General features: G+C 40.2%; 1 protein-coding gene across 8 annotated transcripts in view; it reads left to right on the forward strand.

The window, feature by feature from the left end:
- The window catches only part of CREB5 (cAMP responsive element binding protein 5), a 396047-nt gene extending 377280 nt beyond the window's left edge, over positions 1–18767 (forward strand). For 3 of the 8 annotated variants that reach the window (XM_070511188.1, XM_014841038.3, XM_070511218.1), the window contains 4 exons: positions 3294–3617; positions 7692–7919; positions 15796–15904; positions 16774–18767. In XM_070511188.1, the coding sequence (XP_070367289.1) occupies positions 3294–3617; positions 7692–7919; positions 15796–15904; positions 16774–16937 (825 nt within the window). In that variant the 3' untranslated portion in view covers positions 16938–18767. Of the gene's footprint in view, positions 1–3293; positions 3618–7688; positions 7920–15795; positions 15905–16442; positions 16472–16773 lie in introns of all 8 variants that reach the window. The other 5 variants (XM_070511214.1, XM_070511207.1, XM_014841040.3 and 2 more) reach the window with 3 other exon arrangements.
- Positions 18768–23525: the final 4758 nt, after the last annotated feature.

The following is a 23525-nucleotide window of genomic DNA, read 5'->3' on the forward strand; positions in this document are numbered from 1 at the left end:
GAAGAGCATTCTAGGCAAGAAGACTATCGAATGCAAAAGCCTGTGTGGCCTGTGGGAAGAGCAAGGGCTGCTGGGAAGGCAGGGCCACACCCCATTGTGCCTATGCATAGGCTGTATTAAAGGCTTTGACCTTCATCCTCTGAATATTAGAAAGACAGAAGGGCCATATACCCAAGGGTTAGGAAGTGGGGGCAGGGAAAAGAGATACGTGGACCTTATCAGAACTGGGGGGAATATAAATATCCATTCTTCACAAATATAACAAGGGAGGTGATCATGCCAAGCCCTGGATGATCCTTTGTTGAGTTGAGCTTCCTGGAAATTCTTACCATTTGCCCTTCCCTCTGCCAGGTGTCAGAAAGAGTATCTCTGGATCTCCACTTGGGTGCTGAGTAACTGTGGGCTGGACTGTGCAAAAATGGCATCTCGTCTTGTCATTTTTTTCTAGGCTCTTCTCTCCTTTCTGCCTTTCCATTTGATGATGGGGAGGTGGCATAACAGTTTATTCCAGTTTTCAGCACAGTGTGCCTGGCATGCCTTCTGGCATCTTCTCTCTGGTTTAGGAACAGACTCTGGAGGCAGCACACCTCCACCCCTCTCCCGTGGCATGAGCTTGAGCACGTGACTGAGCCTCTCTTTTTGCCTTGCAGGGTGTTCTGAGGATGGGGTGAGTTAATACTTGGAAAACATAGAAAGAGGAGTGGCACGTAGTGAATGCTCAGTTAACGCCAGCCATTAAGTATTTTACGATTTTTGCCATTTGCTATTTTTACAGATATAGAAACGTGTTGAAGATACATAGTTAAAGTGAGAAAAAGCAAGAATACAAAACTATATATCATAAAAGGGCTTGCACAAGTGTACTCTTATAAATGCTAAGGGCATGTCTGAGGATTCATGGTGGTTACGGCTGTGCTTAGAAGGGAAAAGGTGGGCAGGTGGCTTTTACTTTTTCGGCTCATATTCTTGTAGTTGATTTTTTTTTTTTTTACCATGCAGTTGTATATTTTTAAAATAATGAAATTACAAAGAATAGTTTAGAAAGCCCATCAATACTATCCAATATGTCAATTTAAAAAAAAGAAAAATAACGATTTCAATATAATCTTTTTTCATAATTTTTTTCACCCTTAAGTTTGGAGAAATCACTTAGAAATTTTTGTTGGGGTAAAGACACGTGTATCTAAAGTCCAAGAATTCATTAGATTTTCACGTCTTTTGCTTATGTTGTATTCAAATGAGAGCTTTTTAAATCATATGCTAGTATGATCCCACTGCTATAAAATTTTTCTACTTGTTCCTCCATCTCTACAAATGCATATAGAGAGTTGTCTGGAATGCTGTTCCCTCACCAAATGTAAACAATGCATTTGGTTCATTTGTTGCTGACTTCATTGTACTTTTAAGCATTGCTTAAATTTTTATAATGAGCATTTTTATAAAAACAATGAAGTCATTTCTAAAAATTGGAGATGCAGAGTATTAGTTTACTCTTCTGTTTAGTCATAAACACAATACACAGCATCTAATCTCTTCCATGAATTCAGGAAGCTTAACTTCTTAAGGGTTATCGTGATGAAAGTCAGTAGCTGTTGTGCAGACGTTGCTCGTGAAATAGGAGGCAGGTGGGCTCAGTGGTTACTGAATCAAGATGTAGGAAATGTTTTCAATGATTATCTAATATTAACATACAGTCTGCCAACCCCTGCCCCCCTTTTTTTTCACAAGTGGAGGCTCTTTATGTTTAACTAAAAATTTTGATGAATTGAACTGGTATTTATCAGTTGTTGAACTGGTATCTAACCAGTTGAGAATCATTAATATTGTATAGGGCTGGAACAGGGTCGCTTTGATCATCGTTTAAATACAACTCTTCGTTTTCTCAGTGATTGCACAGCACTATCATCTATCAGATAAGGACACAAATCAGGAGAGAACTTCGAGTCTCCTAGTAAATACTTCATGAAGCCAATGAGAGCTTGCCAACCAGACTCTCATCTCTACAGAAGATACATTTCCAAGGAGTAACTGTATTATACAGTACTTAGCACATTGTGCCCCTCAGGATATGATGATAATTGTCTGTACGAGAAAAAACAATATTGAAGAAACTGGGACTAAGCTGATTACCAACTGACTCTTTAAATCACGGCCAGCAAATGATGGCCCATGAGCCCAATCTAGCCCACCGCCTAATTTTGCACAGTCCACGAGCTAGAATGGTTTTTACATTTTTAAATGATTGGAAAAAAAATCAAAAGTAGAATGGCAATTCATGTCATGTGAAAATTCTATGAAATTCAAATTTCCTGTCCCTAAATAAAGTTATATGGGAACACAGCATGCTCGTTTGTTTACATACTGTCTACAGCTGCTTTTGCACTAAAAGGGCAGAGTTGAGTAGTTGTGACAGAGACCGTAAGGCGTGCAATGATGAAAATACTTACCATCTGACCCTTTATAGAAAATGTATGTTGACTCTTGCCTTAGATTCAGGTGGAAGTTATTTGTGTACATGTCTGTTTGCTTGTTAATGGATAACGCTCTTGTGTTAGAAATATACGTGGCCTGTTGATGTGGCGGTCAGAGAAGCTGTAGAGGTGAAATCCTCCATGTTCTTCTACCTTCCTCACTTCCTTCCCAAAGTCAGAACAAAGTTACTGTGTAAGAAAAATTAGATTATCAGGAAGGACTACGAGAAACATCATGGTAACAAATGGAAGAGACCTACATATTGTCTCCAAAAGTTATGGATTTCTAATCTAATTTGGAGCTTTAAAATAACATTAGTACTGTTCCTGTATTCTAAAATTTGAAGTTATTTCCTCTTTGTGTCCGAGAAATCTTTTGAAAGCCAAAAATCTTTTATTCCTGTGAGCTTCACAAAACACAGTGCGCTCTCAAATGGGCCCTTCGTGCAGTGGCATTATCATGTTGAATGGTGCTGTTTGGTTTACACTAGCATTCAGCTGTCAATGGGATATGATAAATAATTGGAGAGTAAGAAATACTTTTAGCAGAACGTCTAAATCTTGATAGGGTGTCCTGCTTATTTGCTGTAACAGTTGAATTAATTAACATTTATGGCTGACCTTGACCCTCCTACCTACTATAATATATATGAAAATTTGAAATTAATATAAAAGCCATATGGCTACCAGTAAAAAAAAAAAAATGTTAACTATAGTACCATAAAATATTATAGAATTGAAAACATGAGTCATTTTGATTCAAAATCCCTCTTCTGTACATGACTGACCTCAGTTGTCCCCTCTTGTTTTGTTCTGTTTCAGAGGTTGAAGGCCGCGTTGACTCACCACCCTGCTGCCATGTCAAACGGGAATATGAACACCATGGGACACATGATGGAAATGATGGGCTCCCGGCAGGACCAGACGCCACACCATCACATGCACTCGCACCCACATCAGCACCAGACGCTGCCATCCCATCACCCCTACCCACACCAGCACCAGCACCCAGCACATCATCCTCATCCTCAACCCCATCACCAGCAGAACCACCCACATCATCACTCCCACTCCCACCTTCATGCACACCCAGCACATCACCAGACCTCGCCACACCCTCCCCTGCACTCCGGCAACCAAGCACAGGTAGACCCTTTTCGTGATCGCTTTTCTCCTTTTGGTAAATAGTGCAAGCTCTAATGTGGGGATCATTGGCAGCAACCTTGTTTGACAAGCCCAGGTGTTCTCTCTGACACTCTGGTGAGCTCTGTTAATTTCCTAGGAGGTAATGGTGACCCATAAGACCTACCAGATCATAATTTCTATAAATAATATGGTAAATTTCGGGTCTAGTCTCTAGGTGGCAAATGTAAACTTCAAGTTCTCCACAATCTATTTTTTCAGTGTGTTACAAAGGTAACTCTAAAAAAGTAACACCAATGAGAGGATTAGGAAGAATTTAAGTGTGTGAAGAAAGATGTGAATAAAGAATAAGAAAAATAATTTAATTCTAACTGTGGTTCTGGCCGCAGTGCTTTATAACATGATAGAGACTCAATTTTGTCACTTGTAAAATGGAAGTTAAATACAATGGGCAATCTTCTGAGTAACAGTAAATGTTAAAAATCTAAAGAGTAACAATTCCAGGCAGACAAAGAGGCTTGGTAATGGATGTTAGGGCATAAGGTGCTGTGTTAATGGTGAAGAGAGGTGACTCATTGCACCCAATGCGAAATGCGTTGGAGGGAGCAGACAGAGAGCCAGGCTCCGTAGATGATCAGGTCAAGAGAAAGGCCAAATCTCAGGGGTGGAGAGTCACCAGGAGTGGCTAGAAAGAAAGCCAGCATTTAGACTCAACTGAAAGAGGGTTGGGGGACTGGGCAGACATTATGTCACCCAGCCCAAGAAGAGAGGCGGGTCCGTGTACCCAAGTGAGTTTTAGTAAGTGGATGAAGGGTATGTCTAGGAGCATGGCTAGCTCTAGAAACTTTGGATCTTCAAGCAGGATGACATTTGTCAGTCCCCTCCACCCAATCCACGCTGCCAGGTTCCTAGCAGCTAGGTCAGAAGGGTGTTGGAAGCTTGGGATCACCAAGTAAGACTTATTCACCATCTCCAACATCATCTGCTTCTGGCTTCACACCAGGCAGCTTTTTGAGCTCTTGAACCCCCTCCTCTAATGCACACCAAACCTGGACAGCCAGCCACAAAATAGGTCATCCGCAAGCAACTCTCTAATCTATTCAGTAGATAAGCTTATTCATTAGGTCAGCTTATTTCTGCAAAGGTTCTTAGAGGAATTTACCTAGCAAATAAGAGTGCAGGCTTTGGAGTGAGAAAACTTTTAATTTTCCCGCCATACTTGCTGTGTGGCTGTGGTCAGTCAATTAAACTCCCTAAGCCTCAGTTTTCCCATCTGCAAAATGGGTAATGATAGACTAAACTCATAGACTCTTACGAGTATTAAATGAGAGAATGTCTGTAAAGCCCTTAGCACAGTTTTCAGTGCGTTAGTCATGGTTAGTTCCAAACCAATGTAATGTGATAGAAGTTTAGCAAGTAGTTTAGCCGCAAAATGCTATGTAAAGCGCCTTTTTAGCTGAATGCCATAGCAGGACATGTATTTAGAAGAGAGGAAGAAAACTTCAAGGTCAAAGATAGGCAAATAGATTCACATGTGTACAGACTTATTTTTTAAGGAAAAGCATAGCATCAAATTTTGGTTGCCTTTGTGGACAAGTTATTTGACAGACAAGTTTAACAGTTCGTTGAATATAAAAGCCATTCATTAGCTAATTACCAATTAGACAATTGCCCTCCATTTCAAGTCAGTAAGTGGCCAATTGTATATGCAATTAGTTAATTGCTATTATAATTAGCTGGGCAAACAATTTCTTTTTTTAATCCTACACTAAAAAGAAAGAGTCCAGATTGGTCATGTTAAAATTTGAACAAGATCATTTAGACAGTATTCAAACTGCCACTATTAAATTGTATTAACTTGGTTGATTACTGAGATCTTGTCATGTTGCTTAAGTATATGATTATCAGAACAGTAGGAATAGAAATTTATTAAAGTCCTTCCAACTCTGAGATCCTAAGATGACTTGGAATAAATTCTGTCTTTTTGAAATCACAAGTCATTATTCATGATCAAAATTTTCAGAGTGCTTATGCCAACAGAATTCCATTTTTAGATAAAAGGATAAGTAACAATATTTAGTAGGGACACAAATTCTGGTCTTAGAGTTATATTTGCAATCTCTCCTGACTTTTATGATTCTCTCGCATATAAGGATGTGATTTCAGAGCCATTTCAGTGTCATTCCTCGGCCACCAGGAATTTCTCTTAACCAAACCACACCTTGACCTCTGAACCTGGACTGAGTCTGAAACCACCACAGAACTTACCCCTTTGGTTAAGGTACCGGAATACTGTCAGTGGGTAACAGTTGGTTGAAGTTAGGATGGGAGAATACAGTATTAAAAGAGGTCCCTGCAATGGAGATTAAAACTCAGTTTTGCCTACTTGAGAGTCTTGTCTATAGCTGGCAATTAGAGATCACTAATTCACAAAAAGAAATGCTAACGGAAAAAATAGGCAAGTTAGCACGGTCCGTCCTAATGCTCAGCTTTGAAGTAGTCAGCCCAGAAGTTGGCATTGAAAGGACAAGTGCTAAACCTTTGCCAATAACAAAGATTATACCTGCAGCCACAACTCTGGTGAGTAGGCCCTCAGTCAATTTCTTTCGTTATTCCTCTATGATAGGGAGGAGAGGAATCGCCAATAAGCAGTTTTAGAAAGTGTCTTTTCTCTAAATAAAATTACTGAGATGCAGTCCACCTCAATCCTAAGCCTGATTCTTTTACACTTGGTCATATAAGGTTTGATAGAGTCCAGGATTAAAATGCATCACCGTCAGTCAGCTGATGTCAACCGGTAGCCATGATTCGTGAGATTACAGTCATTCTGATTGGTTTCAATCATAGGGTTGCAGTGCGGTAGGAAAAGTTGCTGAGCTTCATTTTAAAAACTTTTTGCCTGTTATTTCTATGGGTTGAATGTCTCTTGTAAAACAACTTTATAGTATTACAGCCATAAGCCTGAGTGACTGAGAAATGAGAGGTGGGGGAAAAAAAGCATCCTTTATTGAGAATTGAGAATGAAGGAAGGGAAGGAGTGAAGAGCATTGGGAAAAGCATTAAGTGTCCAGACACATAAAGTGAACGTTTGTAGAAATTTCACTAGGTACTGTGTGTCTGCCTCATGAAGGGAAACAAAACTGTATGTGTGGGAGTCTGCCAAACCTCAGATGTTGCTGAGCCTCATGCAGACCTTACAAGGAATCTAAAAGCAAAGAAACATTTTTAATAAAGTGCTTTGCCACTCCTAGGATTTCCTTATAATGTAAGTATACAGTGATGCACAACCACCCTGCCCTGTCGCACAGCCATGGTGTGTAACAAGGCTCAGCGCTGCCTCAGACGTTGATTGCATCCTTTCAAAGGCACTGCTTCCCGGTCACCTGGAGAGGCCTCCTATAACTCCCTCCACCTTCGTCAAATCTCGGAGGAGCAGGCAGACCCATCTGGAGTTTGCAGGTCCAGCTAGTCCTTTTCATTAAGCACTGTGAAATAGTGAAAATAGGAGTTCAACTGTTTTCCTGGCTTCACGGGGTTCTTTTGATAGAAGTCACAGTGGCGATGATGTCTCAGAAGTGTATTCTGGAAACATGGTTTTAACACCATCCAAATGAAAGGTGCTCACAACCTGCCCAGAAGGAGATTCCTGCAGATGACAGGAGACTCATCAATATTGTGACAATAACCCTGACCTCTCTGTTTTCACCTGTAGCCATACATTAACACTTTAAAATTTTAAAGTACACCTTAAGTAAAATATTTTTAATATCTGAAGGAGGAAAACTGTCTCCTCTGCCCTGATTCGGTCAAATGCCTGTCAGGGAAAAATCTACTTGACTCCATTTTCACAAGTCATTCTTATATCTTGCCAAAGTATCATAGACAATAGCTCGGCGATGCTTTTTCTTTTCATGAGTGTGATTTCATTGTTTACTTCGTTCTTAGGAAACAAGTATGATATGCTTTCTAAAGCAAGTGATTCTGTGCTTTGTATTACAACCCCGGCTTGGGTTTCTTCCCTGACCAACGTCTTCCTTCCTTATCCCCATCACCCCACCCCCGCCCCGTTCCCAGCAGGTTTCACCAGCCACACAACAGATGCAGCCAACCCAGACAATACAGCCGCCCCAGCCCACAGGGGGTCGCCGGCGAAGGGTGGTGGATGAGGATCCTGACGAGAGGCGGCGGAAATTTCTGGAACGGAACCGGGCAGCCGCCACCCGTTGCAGACAGAAGAGGAAGGTCTGGGTGATGTCACTGGAAAAGAAAGCAGAAGAACTCACCCAGACAAACATGCAGCTTCAGGTGCAGGCCACTGTCTCTTTCCTCAGGACTCAAAGGCGCTGTGTACAGTTGGCATTTCCTGTCCCAGCAGGCGCTTGTTGACCTAAGCAGTAACATCACACGTTAGCCCACAGAGCAACTGTAGGCTTCCTCCTCCAGCTTTATTAATTCTGGGACGCTCTACAAAACAAAATAACCCTCCAGTTTTAAGTCAATCTGCCTATAAAGCTCTGAGGAGGGAGAACCCGCCCGACTAAGTTTTAGGGCTGGGAACACAGGCTTTGGTCAGACAGAGGTTCGAACTCTTGTTCAGCAATGACTTGTGTTTAACCTCTCTGGCTCTCAGTTTTCTCATCTATAAAATGGGAATAATAAGCTCATAGAGTTGTTGAAAGGAATAAATGAACTGTGTCTACAAAGCAACTTTTCCAGTGCCTGGCACATAATAAGTCTGCAACTGAAAGGCAGCTCTTTATAGTCAGTGAGGGAGGAGTTGGCTTCAATTTGCACGAGATTATCTATATTTTGTTTAAGGCAGGAAAGGAAGGCTTGTAGTTATTATTTTGCTGTGTAAGAAAAGGCATGTCTCCAGCTCATCCTCAAACTCAACAAGATTTGAATTTTGCCTGATTTTTGCTTTTTATGGGTAGCTCGGTTAAGGACATTTTTATAACAAGGCCACTTCTGGGAGTGTTTGAAAGAAGGAGAGGAAACTCCAGTAGCCAGGGCTTCTCCAGCAGACTTCATGCCACGCAAATGATGCAGTTCAGGCCATCATACTGTGTTCTAACACAAAAGGGAGAGTGCTGTTCCTTAGCAGGAAAAAAAAAAAAAACAATAACTAAATGGGTATGTGACGAACAGTCTAGAGATAGGAGTAAGATGGATTATAGCCCGGTGCTTCCAGGAGCAGAGAGAATGGCTAAAGAGTGGAGGGAAGCAGGGAAAGATTGCCACAGGTAGAGAGACTCTGCACCTCAGTAGTTCTTAGGTCTCCTTCACCTTTCCCCACCTGGTTCTCTGTGCATCCTCAAAGAGGAGCAGTCAGGGTACCAAACCCCCAAAGTCTTTGCATATTTAATTCCATTAAATGGAAATGGCCTTGGGGCATCCAGCGTACAAATTGAAAATATACAAAGAAAGTTTGGGATATACAGGGACTGAATGTCATAATTTATGGATGTTCACTTTTTCCCCTAAATTTATTGTTCTTTTGGTGATAGACATTAGAAAGAAACTGGAAAAACATGTATAGCAGATATGGGGGAATAAGATGATAATTCCTCCCACTAGCTTGTATGCTACAGGAGGTGGGGGCTGATTCTCACTACCCTCTCCCCCCTCTACCCACCCCCTGTTTCTAGTATAGTTTCCAGTGCATGGTGAGTTCTCGAGTGTATACACTCAATATCTGTTTGTTGAATAAATGAGTGAGTTCCCCATCTCTGGTATGTCCAAGCACTGGCTGCCTGACCACTTGGCAAGGATGTGATTGAAGGGAGTCAAGCCACAGTGGGATGGCTGGACACAAATACTTCAAAAGTCACTCCAACTTGAAAGTCTGTAACTCTAGAATCTGGCAGACGCAGTAGTATGTGAGAAGCTTTTAGGTAGAACATGGATAAACGCTTTCAATATTAATAGTAACCATGTTTTTATTTTTATGTGTATTGAAGAATGTAATTAAAACATCAAACCTTCACTTTCACAAATACTATTGGTAAGGATGAGACTAAATCATTAAAAAATGAGTTAATTTGTACAAACAGGTTAAGTAAATAAAAGTTCTAGTGTATGTGAACCTAGCAAATATTATAGTAGTGGTTCTGTGTTGACTGAAGTGTGGGAATGCCTAGAATTTGCAGCCAGTCCTGAGGTCTGCATGAGGACCATGAAAATGTACAGGTTTTCTCAATCTTGGCACTATTGACTTTCAGGTACAATAATTCTTTGTTGTATCGTGCTCGTTGTAGATATTTAGCAGTATCCTTGACTTCTACCCACTAGATATCAGTAGCATCCTCTAACTCGCCACCAAGTTGTGACAATCAAAAAGTCTCCAGACATTGCCAAATGTCCCCTGTGGGGGAAAAATCACCCTTGGTTAGGTGACGAAGACATGAAGGAGCCAGGAGCCAGCTGGCACGTATCAGACACTTACAGATGTTTAAATCAGTTTTAACCCAAACGAGTCCTTGCAGAATTACTCCAGCATATTGACTACGGTCCTAGCACATGAAAACGTGGAAGGTTCATACCAGAGAGCCAGGAAATGTAAGGATGCTGGTTTACTTTGAGATCAGACATGTTCATTACTTGGTATATGCGTATATACTACTGCATTTACAAAATACATAAGGTAAGTTTCCCCTTTACGAGATCCTAAGCCGTTAATTTTCACGTTTCTTCAGCCACAGTGGCTCAGGAAAAGAGATACTAGCATTCTAGCCCCTGAAGATCGGGGGAAAAAGTCCTGTTGAGACCATTCGACAGGCACTGATATTTTTGGTTCTTAAAGCAGTGCCCGAGAAAGGGACGGTCTCTGTAAAGACTAAATTGTTGGTGTTTTCCAGCCATGGCTTTGCTTCAGAGGGACAGAAACCACAAGGGTGCCATGTTTTCTGTGATGCTGAGTGCTCTGAGCCGTGCCTCGTGATGCTGGATAGGATACGCACATTCTGCTACCTTTGAATGACCCTTTCCCTCTCACTGGACCTTTGTCAAAAGAAAAAGGTGTCTCTCTTGAGGCTGGTCCAGTGAGCCAAATTTTAAGTAAACAGAAATGGAAGGTGCTAAGTAAACAAACTCCAGCCAAATGGAATATCCAAGGTCTGGATGGCCAGCTGCCACTTTTGAGTTGTTTTTCAGCATAGAAACTTCTAGTTAGGCTGCAGAGTTTCAGATTGGAAAAATCAGACCTAAGAAAACAAAATCAAACCCTCAGACTTCATTTCCTAGTCTCACAACAAATCTCTACCCAAGAGGTCAACAGAGGTATAGGAATTGGGGGAAATTTAGAAACCACTAGAGCTGACATTTTATACAGGGAGAAACTGAGGCTCAGAGGACACGAGGAGACTTCCTAGAAGGCACACAACCAGCAAGTAGCAGGAGGAGGACCCAAGCAAGTCTTCTCTTGACCTAACCCACTGCTCTGTGATCCTGCCTTCTAGAAAGTTCTTAAACTAAAGGAATCCACATTCTTTTCTCTGACAGAGTGGCTAAGATCAGCTCTAAATTCATCAGCTGCTGAGGTGGTGCTCAGTGGATTGTTTGTGTTCAGTATATGATATGGAAATCATCTGGTCACCCATGGAAATAATTGCTTTTCGTTTTTAGTGCAAAGACACATGGCCTAAGTCGCTGCTGAAATTTTAGACATATGAGCCCAGGTTGGGACTTGGCAAGAGAATAGGCCAGATGGGAACTGTTGCTTTACAAATTGAAAGTTCTTTGTTTTAGAATGAACCAAACCTGGCCTCAGCTAAGCTACAAAAAAAAAAAAAAAAAGCAGGGGAGAGGGGTTATATTGGAGAGCCCATTTTGATAATTATTTTTTTGGCACAGTCTACTGTTTGCATCAAAAAGCATTCTGGGTTTAGCATATTAACAATATGACATCCCCAAAGCCAAAAACTGCCAATGTAGCTATTAGGGACTTCTCAGAGTGCCTGTTAAAGTCTGTTATTATAGCATTGAATGTCTCTATAGGGGTGCTACTTCATCCCAAATCAACCTGTGGGTTTAAGAACAGATTAATCCAACTGCATCTACCCTCTTACAGCCCCTATTTAAATGGCTAACTGCTTCAGAACAGCAAACCCAAACTAGTTTAGAAAAATGAAAAAATGAAGGGCCGATTTCAGGAGGAGAATCAATACTGATCATTAATCCTTTGCTTTTGCAGAGTATTTTTATATGAAGACCTAGAACTATTATTATAACCTACACGGGGGAGTGAAAAAATTGAGGCTTTGCCTGGATTCATAAAGCAGGGTCATTCAGAGTAAGAAAATGCTTCCAAAAGTCCTGATTTCTAATACCCTACCAGGACTGCAGGATACGGTTGATTTCTTTCGAGCGTTTTGAAACATTTGCTATCTGGTTGTTCTCTTCCAAAATGAATTGAAGGAGATTCTATTTATGTTGTCTTGAAAAGGATTTTTATTTAAAACAAACATAGTCTAGTATTTGTGCACTTCCTACATCCGTCAGTCTATCAATATGAATCTTTGAGATGACTATGCATTTGCACAGCACATGAGTCACTGCTTTCTCCAGGCCAGCGATGCTTGACCTTTCTTAACCCAAAGGCTCCCTCATGGAAGCTGATGAAGGGCTCTGTAGACTCTCTCAGCAATGTGGACACGTGGAAGCACACAAAATTTTGCGCTAAAATGAAACTATGAATGACGTTTTGGAATCTGCACTGACAAGATTTGAGAGCACAGCAGGTTCCAGAACTGGCTCTCTTAGGAAATAGAAGACTTGAAATATAAGCATATTTGAGAGTACCAAAAGTAGGTAATTAACGAATAAAAAATCAAAACCGAGTCCTTCATTAGATTATTAGGTAATGAGCTTTCTCAATAGAAGGCAACACAGAAACACTCGTAGAATGAAAAACGATCTTGCTGGAAGGAACTAGAGAACTAGTTCAGCCATCTTGTTCTAAACTAGGTTGGTGTGGCAATTTGGGAAGCTAAACCCTATTATTCTCAACCCCTACTTGAGAGTTCCTTTTTCTGCTGGAAGCTGCCCCATGGATTTCTGTTGCTTCTGTGGCCATTAGACTTTTATTTAGTCCTTATCAGCATCATTAGTTATGTGTGTATGATCTAAATGAGAGGCTGATTGTTCTCCCCAGAGAATATTAATGAGCATTCATTTTCCAACCATAACACAGCTAAATAACATAATTACTAACACATTACATTAAGAAATATGTCCATATCCACATGTATCTTTAAATGATGTCAGTTTTCATGGTACTCTCCAGGTTCCTACATTTTTCCAGACCCTCACAACTCCCTGGACTTCAGTTTCTATATTTACAACGTATTGGTTTATTAATGAAGTGCTTTGCTATCCATAGACACAAATGCCACTAAAGTCGTCTATTTTGTATGGGGCTTTGGTTGTAGACTGGGACACGACATATCCTGTTCGTGGTAGTGATTGGTGCTGTTTATGTGGCCTCTCATGGAAGCAAAAGGTTGATTGTGAACTGGTTTGAGGTGTGCCAAGTGTTATAGGCAGTTAGCTCCTTGCGATTGTAGAAACCCAATGAACGGAATTCAAAGTGTTTTCTTAAGGAAGGGGCAATGAACATTTTGTGCCTGGGAGATCGAACATTGCCGGGAAAAGTTGTGACTGCCCAGGACATGGTGGAGGAAGAAATGGAGACTAAAATCAACTTCTCCAAGACAGCCGCCAAGTAGGATTGTTTTTTCTTCCAGAATTATAAGAAAGCAAGAGATTCCTGTTTTGCTTTAAATAATTTACTTACTTGTTGTTTCCTCGGTCACAGTAGAAAAGTGTGGCTGGATTCACTGAAACTTGGAGCTGGACTCTGTTTTCTAAGGACCATTGTCTGCATTATCTGCAGCTGAGTTTCTCGTTTGGGTGCAGGTGTCTAACAGTTGTGATTTCAAAAAAGTATTACTTCTAGAGTCCAAATGCAAATAATGCGACATTTCATTTTGAGGCCAAAAACATATATAGTATTCACACTTAGTTTTCTTTTCCTCCTTTTTTGTTTTGTTTTTGTATGTTTTGTTTTTAACCAGGGGTTGCCTTCTACTTAACGGTCTGAAAATAACTTTCTTCTACACAAGCTATTTCAAGCAGAGGGAGAGCTGAGAAAAACAAGGAAGGCTGTCTGAATTAAATGGGCATAAAATCAGAGAGGAAAGAATTAGTGTTTAAGGCTAAAATAAATTGTCCTATAAATAAAGTTGTTCCCCTGACCCCAGAATTGACAAGGGTCACTTTTGGCTTTGACAGGGCCCCTTATCAATCACACTCGTTTGGAGGTGGGAGGTGCAATTTGCTTTCCTGAATGTTCTCAGATTTAAGAGCAATTTTCCTGTGCAATTAAGTGATTTATTCATCATTAATGCTAATTTCTCAGATAGGCATTTTTATTTGGTAAAGTTTGGAGGAGAAAGAGAAAAGCTTTTGTAGCCGAGAATTTTATTATTTTGTTACTTATGTTACTCAACATTTGATTGCTTATAATGTATTTTGCAAATGAATTTGGAAATGGGAGGTAGTCTTTAAAACAAGTTTCAAAAAAAATTTTTTAATTAACTTCTAGAATCCCAAAGTTACTTTTCTAGGTGATAAATACATGCTTGAAAAGCCAAGTTCATATTGAAAGTGTAGCTATGACTTAATGACAGCAATGTTAAAACGCCCTTTTCTGTGTGTTTTTTTAAGTTTCCTACATGCAGAGCGTAATGCCTGGCAGCCACAAATGAACACTGGCCAGAGAGGGGGTATTTTTTATCACAACTGTAAAAAGGCTTATTTGAGATGATGCTATGTTTATAGTTTACTTTTATCAAGTGGGAAGCACCTTGGAACCAACCACCTACACTACGTTTGTATTTGCAGACAGTAGTGCCAAGTAAATCATTCCACAAAGCTGTAAACCTGTCTTTGTGAATTCCTACAAAACGTGGAGATTTGAGGCACTTATCTGAGTAAATAAGAAAAAAACACAATCCACAACACCCTGCTATTCAGGGGGGAAAAGTTTTTAGACTGAAATTAGCCAAACTAGTTAATGAGCCGATCAAATTAATTCAATCATGGCCCAGAACTCATTGTCCTTTACCTCTGTGGTTTGACCTCATTCCACCAGGAGAGGACCAACATTTGCTCCATGGGCTTCCATGCCTTCTGCTAAGTGGGCGTCAGGCAGGGGGACATGCTCCGTTGAACTGGAGCCCATTTGGAAATTTCTAGTGGGAAATCTGATGGTAGATTAGTCAGTTTATTCTGAAGGCATTTCAGTTTGAAGCCACTGATTCTGCCACACAATTCTTTCCAAGGCGTGCCTTGCATTCGCCTTCTCCTCATACTGAATGTCAACTTGAGCTTGTAGGACAGCATGAAGAGGATTATTATAATAGCTGAATTTATTGAACGCTTCTTATGTGCTGGGCATTGTTCTGAGTGTTTTACATCTATTACCTCATTTAATCCTCACAACAACTCAAAGAACTTTGTACTGTTTTTTGTTTTTTGGTTTCTTTTGAGGAAGATTTGCCCTGAGCTAACATCTGCCACCAATCCTTCTCTTTTTGCTGAGGAAGACTGGCCCTGAGCTAACATCCGTGCCCATCTTCTGCTACTTTATATGGGGGACGCCTGCCACAGCATGGCTTGACAAGTGGTGCATAGGTCTACACCTGGGATCCGAACTAGCGAACCCCAGGCCACCGAAGCAGAATGTGCGAACTTAACTCCTGCGCCACCAGGCAGGCCCCCGAACTTTGTGCTCTTTTTAATAGCCCTTTTATAAACAAGATTGCTGGAGCTCGGCTAGGTTATGTTACCTGCCTAGAGTCAGCCAGTAAGTGTAGAGTGGAGATTCCCCCACAGGTAACCTGACTCCAGAGTCCACCACCTAGAGGGTGTGCTCTGGACTTTTAATAGGATTCAGCTCTTGAGTTAATACCTAGTCTCTTCAGAAAGCCCTTGGTAAATGTGAGGGCCAAATTGAAGGCAAGCTACAGATTTCCAGGTGAATCCCGTTAAACAATGTTCTTAATATAATTGGGACATAAGAGAAAAGAAAAGTTTGTCAATTTGATTGTTGAAAGTGCACAGGACCTTAGGTTTGTATTCTCTAGTTTTCTCAACATGGCTTTGATATGTCTCTTTCCAGAATGAAGTGTCCATGTTGAAAAACGAGGTGGCACAGCTGAAACAGTTGTTGTTAACGCATAAAGACTGCCCAATAACAGCCATGCAGAAAGAATCACAAGGATATCTAAGTAAGTCATTGACTTTTTTGCTTTTTTTAGTGTCCAATTTTTTGCCACTAATTTTGCATTGGATTTTATGGAAAGAGTGAAAGTAAAGTGTAGATTGCACACCCAGGCAGGTATCATGCTAGAATTCTCGAGTGGCTGCCAGACTATTGCACCAGGGGGAATCCTTCTTTGCTGACCCCTCCGTCACCATACCCACCACATCCTGATAATTTCTGGCTAGACTTTCCCTGCAGCAAGTAGGAGAATGGCCTGCTGGAGCCCAGTTGTGGGCTAGCAGTCTTCCAGAGAAATCCAGGGGATGGGAAACAGGCATTGGGTGAATCTCATCCAGTGCCTCAGGATATGTTGCATGTTATTCACTGGCCTGAAAAGCTAGCGACCTTATCTCAGTTTACCAATACATAAAATGGATCCCTTTTTCTAGACTCCAGTTTCTGTACCTGGAATGTCAATAGGTTAAATACTAGTCAAGTAGGGGATGGTGGGAGGAGCAAGGATTCATGGCTGAAGGTCAATTTATTTTCAAATAATTTTTTAGATTGAGCAACACAGATTCTCCCACCACATGTGAGTATTTTTCCACGTTTGATATATTTGAAAATACAAGATGGGGAAGTTCCTGTACCACGACTCAAACACATCAAGTCATTTTGCTGATCTAGATAGCATGGCTTTGCTTGTAGTTATAAACCGGGAAAGCATAAGCTTTGTGACTACAGTTTAAAATAAAGTTTTGAAAAGCACCTCCAGGAGAAAATGTGTGAAATTCTTCTGTTTCTACTAAACGTTAGTAATATTTTTCTGAGGAGTCCACGAGTCCACCGCAGAAAGAGCTATATTGGTGTGTGTGTCTGTGTGTTTCTTCCCAGGTCCGGAGAGCAGTCCTCCCGCGAGCCCTGTGCCGGCTTGCTCTCAGCAGCAAGTCATCCAACATAACACCATCACCACCTCCTCGGCAGTCAGCGAGGTGGTAGGAAGCTCCACCCTCAGTCAGCTCACCACTCACAGAACAGACCTGAATCCCATCCTTTAAAATGCACGGGTCAGACCTTGCCTCCAAGAAGAGCTGTCGCATATCATGCGTTCTTTCTTTTAAGGGCATTTTTAGAATTAACTCAGACCTGGAAGACTCCTCAGCCCTTCAAAGACTGGCTTTCATTTTTATAGTTATTATGGAAATGTTGTCTTTTATACTTAGTTATATAAGAAAAAAGGGAGTTATTGCAATTAATATCTATCAGCTTGGGAAATGCTTTGGTGCTTTTCTCCAATTTTCTGGTACCAGTTACTTGTTTATAAACTGAACTCTTTCTGTATATAGTCATGGTTTCATTCTTATCAGTCCAACCCTTTGCCTGAAACATTGAATCTTGTTAAACCGCAGCTTTTAGCCAAAATGAGGCATAAGTTGAGTAAACAGATGCAAGTGGGTGGGAAGTCTGATGACGTCATGATGCATGTTGAGTTTGCGCTGTGATGTCGCCAGAATCCCAGATAAATACAGAGCCTTTTCCACAACTTTTTTCCTTACTATAAAAAATTATAAGATCCATTGACATCCAAATAAAACCACCAAGCATCTCACCACCTCTCCTCCTCCTCTTGGTCCACTTCCTTGATGCCCAATTTTCCTCTCCATTTCCACTTTTTCCTGGGCTCCCTATTTACTTCATTTTTACTTTCTTCTGTTTTATTCTTTTCCCCCTTTAGCATTGCATGTCAAGAAGAAAATAATCTTTAAAGAAAAAAAAAAGCAAACCTCAAAAATGTGGATCTAGCCATTGCTTCCCTTACCCGTGACCCACAGCTGGAGTTCATTCGACTCTCGCCTTTTACAAAAAAGTAACCAGGAGATGTTTAATGTGCCTGATTTAATGTTTTTAATAATCAGAGCAAATAAAAGGTGGCTTAGCCATCCGGGAAGCACTGGTGACTGCCAGCTCTGGAGACACTAGGGAGGAGAGCTTTGTAAGCCTCGATTGTGAAAGTCCAAATTCTGATGCGGGCTATAACATCACACCCTCGAATTACAACTGGTTTTATATGGCCTGTCTCTAATGTTGAAAATCCATGTACTATATAATAATTCAGAAGGGCTCTCTTCACTACACAGATTACATTGTTCAATCATCAGCTGCTAATAGCCTAAGATTTATTGTTATTTTTTTTTCTTAAGCCGATGGAACCAGCTTTGCTGTTCTGGTGGGTGAAAGTAGACGAACTACTGGATGAACAAAGAGAGAAGGAAAACCGAGTGTTTCCCTAGGGGTGCTTTCCGCCCTCCCACCACAGTGAAGGCGCTTCTTTGGCTGCTGAAAGAATCCCATGGATATGGCTACTCCACTCTTCCAAATAATTCTGATTTCTATTTTCAGCAACATTTGAAAAGCAGATAGTCCCCAACCACAGTTGTGCCTCCTTGAAACAAGCCAGTCTACTGTGCTAAAGTTTTAATGTCGCATCTCACAAATAACAGGGGCTAATGTTTCCCTCTAGCAGTCTAGACAGGTGCTGGTGTTTCATCTCCATTTGAATGCTTGACCTCCTAACATGAGTGTGTGTGTGCGTGTGTGTTCATGGGATTTAAAAGAATCGTATTTTACAAAAGGTGTAGCTTTTATAAGAGTTCAGAAAAGGGAAGGACGTGTTTTTTTTCTCTCGCTATAGTGTAAGAATCTATTTTGGAGAAAAAAAGAAATATGAGGGTCGTGAAGCATGATTTTTATAACTAGTTTCAGTTTTAGCTAATAACTTACTTTTTAAATCAATATTTATCAACAATCTTTTCCTGTATGCAGTGCTTTCAAAAGAAAGTTTTAAGTATCCAGTGAAGCTCATAACTTGGATATATGGTCTAAAAGTCAAAACAAAAGCAAAAAGAAAAAAAAAGGAAAAGAGAAAAAATGCAAAAGGATTTTCTATTATATTTTAGACAAACATATCATTTTTAAGTATTTTAAATACTGAATTCATAGTTTGTTTTGTTTTGTTTTGAACCCCGGCAGTAAGAGTTGAACAGTTTAACCTAACTGGCTTCCTAAGAATGTTTAAGCTTTAGCTAAAAAAGAAGTTAACATTCTTATCTCTATTTTGAAATCAAAAATAATTTCTTCAAAACTCCTTTCTAGGACCTTCCATGTGTCCCCTTGAAAAGGAAAAAGAGCTCATTGAAATGTTTGTTTGAGTTTTTAAAATTTTTGGGTTTTATTTAATTTTTTGCTTTAAGTAAACAAAAACTTTTCTTTCTTTACTGCATGCATAGCATTTAATGAAACAGGATTTTCTAAAAATCCTCTGGTAACATCAATGTCCAGGCAGTGGGCTCTCACTAAAATGATGGTTTACTTTACTTCTGTTCCACCTCTTGATTGAAATATTTTGTTGTTAAACCGAAAGACTCTGCAGTTAAGAACTTGCCTGGGTTTTCCTAATTCAGCAACTTGACAGTTTGACTGATGTGCATTATATATAGCTCAATTATGTCTGTTTTTTATGCTAAGTAGGCAAACCAACCACACACGTTAGCAAACGGGCCTCAACGTATAATTAGAATGCACTGTCTTCTTGTTATACTCAGGTCCTTAGGTATGTTCATTAGCAGCGCGGAAATACAGTCAATGAAAGATGCCAATAGTTGTCAGAGCTTCTTGAAATCCCAAGCTGAAAGGCTCACTGGTCAAATCCAACACTTGGCTTATCAATTTTAAGTGTTTCACTTGAAGGCCCAGCCTTCACCAGACCGTGGAATAATCAGTCTGCCAGAAAATCCCTCCTTCTTGCCCTACAATTTTTGCCAATCTGAGAAAACATCTTCTTTCTACCCCACTCTCCTCCGCCACTCAGTTACGGGGTCATCCATCCATGCTTTCACACATCAGTTGTAAAGACCTTCAGAGCAGCCATCCTGAGGAGGGTGGGCCCTGCAGCTCTGCCTCTCCTCATTCGTGTGTGGCTTTTTTTATCAGCTGGATCTGCCTCTGAAGTCACTGCCAGCCTCCCTGGAAACTTCTACAGTGCCTGCCCTGCCTTATGTGACGGGAGTGAACAACGTAGATAGTTTCACCTGATAGCATTTCTACCAGGTGACTCCTCACCTAAATTGAGGCATCCACATCTTAACTGTTTCTCCTTAAGAGTTTTCTCAGCACCTGCCGGGACAGGTATGGTGAAAATTCTAGCCGTGGATGAATGTACTCATTTTCAAGCCTGGCGTTAGGTCGGGTGTCTTCCCTTTACACTCCCACTCATCCCTCTCCTACCTCCACGTCAGTGTCTGCAAGTCACACTCCTAACACAGCCTGTGGGACACGAGCAGTGTGTGTGCTGTCACCGCACGCGTTATTATAATTAGGGTGACTTACTCGGAGCAGATGCTCTTGGAGCCTATCCGGCCAATGAAATCAAACACAGCGCGTGTTCTGAACAGAGGTGCGTCAGTGGTGAATGTTCAGTTGGCTGTTGCCTGTTAGTTAAGTACTCGCTAGTGTGTTAGTTGAGTTTGTCATTAAAATCTTAAACCAGCTGCAGTAAAAGACCAGCCTTTGGCTGGGGGGTTTTAAGCATCAGTAACTGCTATAAAACTAGCCATCCAGTTAGGATAGAATGTGCTTCTTTCTGGTTAATAAAAACCATCTAAGAAAAATATATATGTATGTATGTGTGTATACAGTGGAATTCAAGGACCAAAGCAAAATTTGAACAAGAATCTATTAATTTAGAATTTTATAAGATATTTATTAATAAATGTTATTTTTAAACATTCCATTTGAACAGTATTCTTCTGTAGGATCTACTTGTTTTTAAAGTATTAGTTCATAATAAACTACTCTAGTCATGTGTATCTTCATTTTTCAGGGTTTCAAAATGCTATTCTCCATCATTTGGTGGAAATGTTTGCTTAGATCTCTGTGCATAGAAATTTCAAGGATTTTTATTGCTCTGTGAGTTATTTTTTAATCTATGTTCTGAATAGTTTTTCTAAACATTTATTTCTTTTTTTCATCTTTTAAAGTAAGCTCTTTCCTTCAGGAAGCAGAGTTCAGCTAAAGGGAATCAGTAACTATAACTGGAACAGCTTTCTTGTAAAAGTGTAAAAACAACTTCATCTCTGCTTCTCTCCACCCCACCCCAACTTCCCAGAATGCCTTGCACTATTCAGCTTCCTCAGTGCCCTTTTTGTCCCTTCCCAAACAATGTGCGGTAGCTTTAAGCCATTCAAGCTCCATTATGCAGTATATCTGAGAAGGAAAAGGAAACAACCCATTTAAATTTGAATAAAACCGTGCCTATGCGAACAGTAGCAATTTAGAATCTCCCGCTTTTAAAATAATTTATATTTTAAAATTGCACTTTAGCTTTTTTGATCCCTTTCCATTCCTCTTGTTCTCTGTTTCAGACCTCCTCCCCGTCCTCACACTTGCCTTCGCTCTCCCCTTTCCAGCTCCCCCACCCTTCCTCTAAGGCTCTGAGCTGCATCATTTAAAATACTTTACAGAATCTTTGCACCAGGTACATTCGCGTGCGTTCATCTGTAGCATAGCAGAGACATGTTTCTCACATCAGCCTAGATGAAGCCTGCTACGAGAATACCAAGGAGAAGAGCCAGTTTATACTCTTTATCCTTTCATTCATAGCATGTTTTTTAAATGTTATATTATGCAACAGATGTGAGGCAGCAGCTACACTACTTAAGAATTTTCTAGCTCATCCTCCAAACCAAAGTGTCCTGAATGAGCCAGGAGAATTATTCTTTTGTGCATCGTGGTGCACGTTGGACTGTCGTCCTAGCCATTGTCTCTCTGAGGCTGCTGAAATAACAGTGGCCCTATCTATTTCATTCTTAGGTCTCAAAAATACAATGTTGCCTTGGAACATAATTAGGGACAGCACCTCTATTTTACAATTATAATCTAATAAAGGACAAGAAGACACAGAAGCAATAAACTTATAAGTAAAATCCAATACCAAAACAAAGAAATGAAAAGAAAAAAAAAAACCCTAGCTTATCATGTTGTGAAAATGAAAAAGTCTATGTCCATTCAAAATATTTTACTATTTCTTGTGGAGTTTTTCAGTGATGTAATGCTTATAGCCAAATTGCTTAAAGAGTGTTTATATATTTTTTTCCTTATAAATAGTCTATTTTTTAAAAATAAACTATTTAACCACAAGTTGAAAAGGGGGGTAAGGCCAAACTGCCAGCATTTGTTAAAAGATTGATATTCTTAAGTGGCACTCTGATACCTTTCCAAGCTTATCATCAGAGGGGAATCAATAATTATCAACTGTTATGGTCAGACCAACTTACAATGTCTAGCTCACTAGAAGCCAGGATTTAGAAAGCTTTTCTTAAGTCATTTAATATTTTCTTACATTGAGTTTCATATTATAGAACTTTGTAGGATTTTCTTTTTAAACAGAATCATTTTAGCCTCAGGACTGAGAATATGGAACCTGAATAAATTAGCTTTAAATCCGTCATTAAAATCTTCTGCACAATAAGCTCCTTAGATTCTAGTTTGCTCCTTTCGAATACCAATGCCGTAGACACTACAGGAGAGAACTAATGGTATCAGCAGTGCTGAAATGGAGGGGCCTTCAGAGAAAGGACCCTTCCCAACCAGCCAGCCAGTAGAAAAGAAGACCTACTCGCCCTCTTTCCTTCTACCTTCTGCTAAATCACACCTGCCTCATAGAGAGAGGAGTTCTGCCTTTGAGGTTTGCCTTGGAGAAAAAGATAAGCTTGAAATGTTCTCCCTGGAGGGGACATGGGGTTTGGGATCTTCTGAAAAGGCCCAGAAAAATGGCTCAGTTCAAACACAATGTTCTAGGACAATTGGAATATAAATATTGTCCGAAAAATAGAGCTAAAACAAAAAAGTTTAGCATTGTGCAAAGTGTTAACTAAGGAAGTCCCAAAAAAGGTGCTGTCACTTTAAGTTCTGGACTAGGGGGTTGTTTGTAATTGTAAACAGCAAAACATTTGTGTTTGTTTGTCTATTTGTAAAGCAACCACCTTCCTTATTGGAAGGAGAAAAAAATTGGGGGGTACATACGTGTAAATACTTGCTGCAGCATTTAATATGTTTAATTTTATGTTAAGCTTTTTGTTGCATCGTGAACACATTTATTGTTACCAATGGACAATGAGTTCATTAAGACTGTTCAACTAGGTCAGATTTTTACATCTCTTTCTAGCAAGAAGAGACAAGATTTTGTGCATTTGTACAAATGTTAATAATATCACTGCAATTCCAATATAATAAAGCACTCATGCAAATAATATATGTAACCTTTGTATGTTGAAATTTGGGTTTGGGGATGATGACATCTATTTTGCACGTGGTCTCATTCATGCCTTGTAAATCGAGCTTACCCTTCAGGGTCATCATTATTTTGGGACAAAAGGAAGTGAGAGTTTCTCCTTCCTGGACCATCACTGCACTCCCACTTACTCTTCCATCCAACTTCCCAACTGAGGCCACTAGTCTAACATATTGACAGTGGGTTGGCCACACAACTAAACTTCATTTGGAGGTTAGTAGATTTTAACAGTGAAGATGTGCAGCCAGCATACATCCATGTTCAAGTTGTGTCTAGGAACCAAGAATCACATGCTGGC

Source organism: Equus asinus, chromosome 1 (assembly GCF_041296235.1).
Source record: "Equus asinus isolate D_3611 breed Donkey chromosome 1, EquAss-T2T_v2, whole genome shotgun sequence".
In the NCBI taxonomy this organism is placed as follows: Eukaryota; Metazoa; Chordata; class Mammalia; order Perissodactyla; family Equidae; genus Equus; species Equus asinus.